The sequence below is a fragment of the Cetorhinus maximus genome, unplaced genomic scaffold (assembly GCF_964194155.1).
Source record: "Cetorhinus maximus unplaced genomic scaffold, sCetMax3.hap1.1 HAP1_SCAFFOLD_4359, whole genome shotgun sequence".
Taxonomy (NCBI): Eukaryota; Metazoa; Chordata; class Chondrichthyes; order Lamniformes; family Cetorhinidae; genus Cetorhinus; species Cetorhinus maximus.
In genome coordinates this window covers 7501-10000 of record NW_027600263.1, presented here as the reverse complement: position 1 = coordinate 10000, position 2500 = coordinate 7501, and the positions used below count along the sequence as shown (strand labels likewise).

General features: G+C 50.7%; 1 protein-coding gene across 1 annotated transcript in view; it reads left to right on the top strand.

Moving 5' to 3' along the window:
- LOC144678474 (rho guanine nucleotide exchange factor 19-like) overlaps positions 1 to 2500 on the top strand; it is an 11984-nt gene that overhangs the window by 6757 nt on the left and 2727 nt on the right. Inside the window, exon 5 of the mRNA XM_078538242.1 lies at positions 1331 to 1401. Within this exon, the coding sequence (XP_078394368.1) occupies positions 1331 to 1401 (71 nt within the window). The remainder of the gene's footprint in view (positions 1 to 1330; positions 1402 to 2500) is intronic.

Here is a 2500-nt window from a genome sequence, read left to right as displayed (position 1 = left end):
CCCACCACCCTCTGGGTGTTAAAATTCGTCCTCACATCCCCTCTAAACCTTCTGCCCCCTCACCCTCAATCTACGCCCCCTGGTTATTGATCCCTCCACCGAGGGGAAAAGTTCCTTCCCCTCTACCCTATCCATGCCCCTTATAATTTTATACGCCTCAATCATATCCCCCTCTCAATCTCCTCTGCTCCCGGGAAAATAACCCCCAGTCTATCCAATCTCTCCTCATAGCTAAAACTCTCCAGCCCAGGCAACATCCCGTAAATCTTCTCTGCTCCCGGGAAAATAACCCCCAGTCTATCCAATCTCTCCTCATAGCTAAAACTCTCCAGCCCAGGCAACATCCTGGTAAATCTCCTCTGCCCTCTCTCTCGTGCAATCACATCCTTCCTATAATGCGGGTTCCAGAACTGCACGCAATACTCTAGCTGTGGCTTAACCAGTGTTTTATACACTCCCAGCATAACCTACCCCTGCTCCTATATTCTACACCTCGTCTAATAAAGGCAAATATCCCATATGCCTCCTTAACCACCTTATCTACCTGTCCCGCTACCTTAAGGGACTTGTGGACATGCACAAGGTCCCTGTGATCCTCGGTACTTCCCAGGGTCCTACCATCCATTGTGTATTCCCCTGCCTTGTTTGTCCTGCCCAAGTGCATCGCCTCACACTTATCCCGATTAAACTGCATTTGCCACTGACCAGCCCGTCCATATCCTCCTGTAATCTAAGGCTCTCCTCCTCACTGTCCACCCACCCCACCAAATTTCGTGTCATCGGCGAACTTGCTGATCAGCTCTCCTACACTCAAGTCTAAATTGTGTGTGTATACCACAAGCGGCAAGGGACCCAACACCGGTCCCTGTGCAACCCCATTGGACACAGGTATCCAGTCACAAAAACACCCATCGACCATCACCCTCTGCTCCCTGCCCACTCAGCCAATTCTGGATCCAATTTGTGAAATTGCCTTGGATCCAATGGGCTCTTAACTTTGTTATCAGTCTCCCATGCAGGACATTATCCAAAGCCTTGCTGAAGTCCAAGTAGACTACATCAAATGCATTATGAGCTGATGGTGAATCAACTTGGGTTGTTGCTCCCGATCCCTGTCCACTAACCCCTGGGTTAGGGAGGTGGGGTGTGAATCAGCCCGGGTTCCTGCCCCCGATCCCTGTCCACTCACCCCTGGGTCTAATTTGGAATGGGGAAAGGACATTGTTTTGCACCCCCAATTGAGACTGGGCGCCTGCGGGGTGTAGATATTCATAACGTGGTCAGATTGTTCCAATATCTCAGAGAGTTTATACTTTTTGTCTGTTTACAGAACAGAGAAACTTCGCTGGATTTCAGCCCTCACCCCAATAAAAGAGGAAATCAACATCGCTGAACATTATGGTACAAACGCAGTTATTCTCTCACCGTCCCTCTGTGTGTTCCAGACAGCTCCCTCTACACCGTCCCTATCAAACACTCCCAGGACAGGTGCAGCACGGGGTTAGATACAGAGTAAAGCTCCCTCTACACCGTCCCCATCAAACACTCCCAGGGCAGGTACAGCACGGGGTTAGATACAGAGTAAAGCTCCATCTACACTGTCCCCATCAAACAATCCCAGGACAGGTACAGCACGGGGTTAGACACAGATTAAAGCTCCCTCTACACCGTCCCCATCAAACACTCCCAGGACAGGTGCAGCACGGGGTTAGATACAGAGTAAAGCTCCCTCTACACCGTCCCCATCAAACACTCCCAGGACAGGTACAGCACGGGGTTAGATACAGAGTAAAGCTCCCTCTACACTGTCCCCATCAAACAATCCCAGGACAGGTACAGCACGGGGTTAGATACAGAGTAAAGCTCCCTCAAAACTGTCCCCATCAAACACTCCCAGGACAGGTATAGCACGGGGTTAGATACAGAGTAAAGCCCCCTCTACACTGTCCCCATCAAACACTCACAGGACAGGTACAGCATGGGGTTAGATACAGAGTAAAGCTCCCTCTACACCGTCCCCATCAAACACTCACAGGACAGGTACAGCACGGGGTTAGATACAGAGTAAAGCTCCCTCTACACCGTCCCCATCAAACACTCACAGGACAGGTACAGCACGGGGTTAGATACAGAGTAAAGCTCCCTCTACACCGTCCCCATCAAACACTCCCAGGACAGGTACAGCACGGGGTTAGATACAGAGTAAATCTCCCTCTACAGCGTCCCCATCAAACACTCCCAGGACAGGTACAGCACGGGGTTAGATACAGAGTAAAGCTCCCTCAAAACTGTCCCCATCAAACACTCCCAGGACAGGTACAGCACGGGGTAAGATACAGAGTAATGCTCTATCTACACTGTCCCCGTCAAACACTCCCAGGACAGGTATAGCACGGGGTTAGATACAGAGTAAATCCCCCTCTACACCGTCCCCATCAAACACTCCCAGGACAGGTACAGCACGGGGTTAGATACAGAGTAAAGCTCCCTCTACACTGTC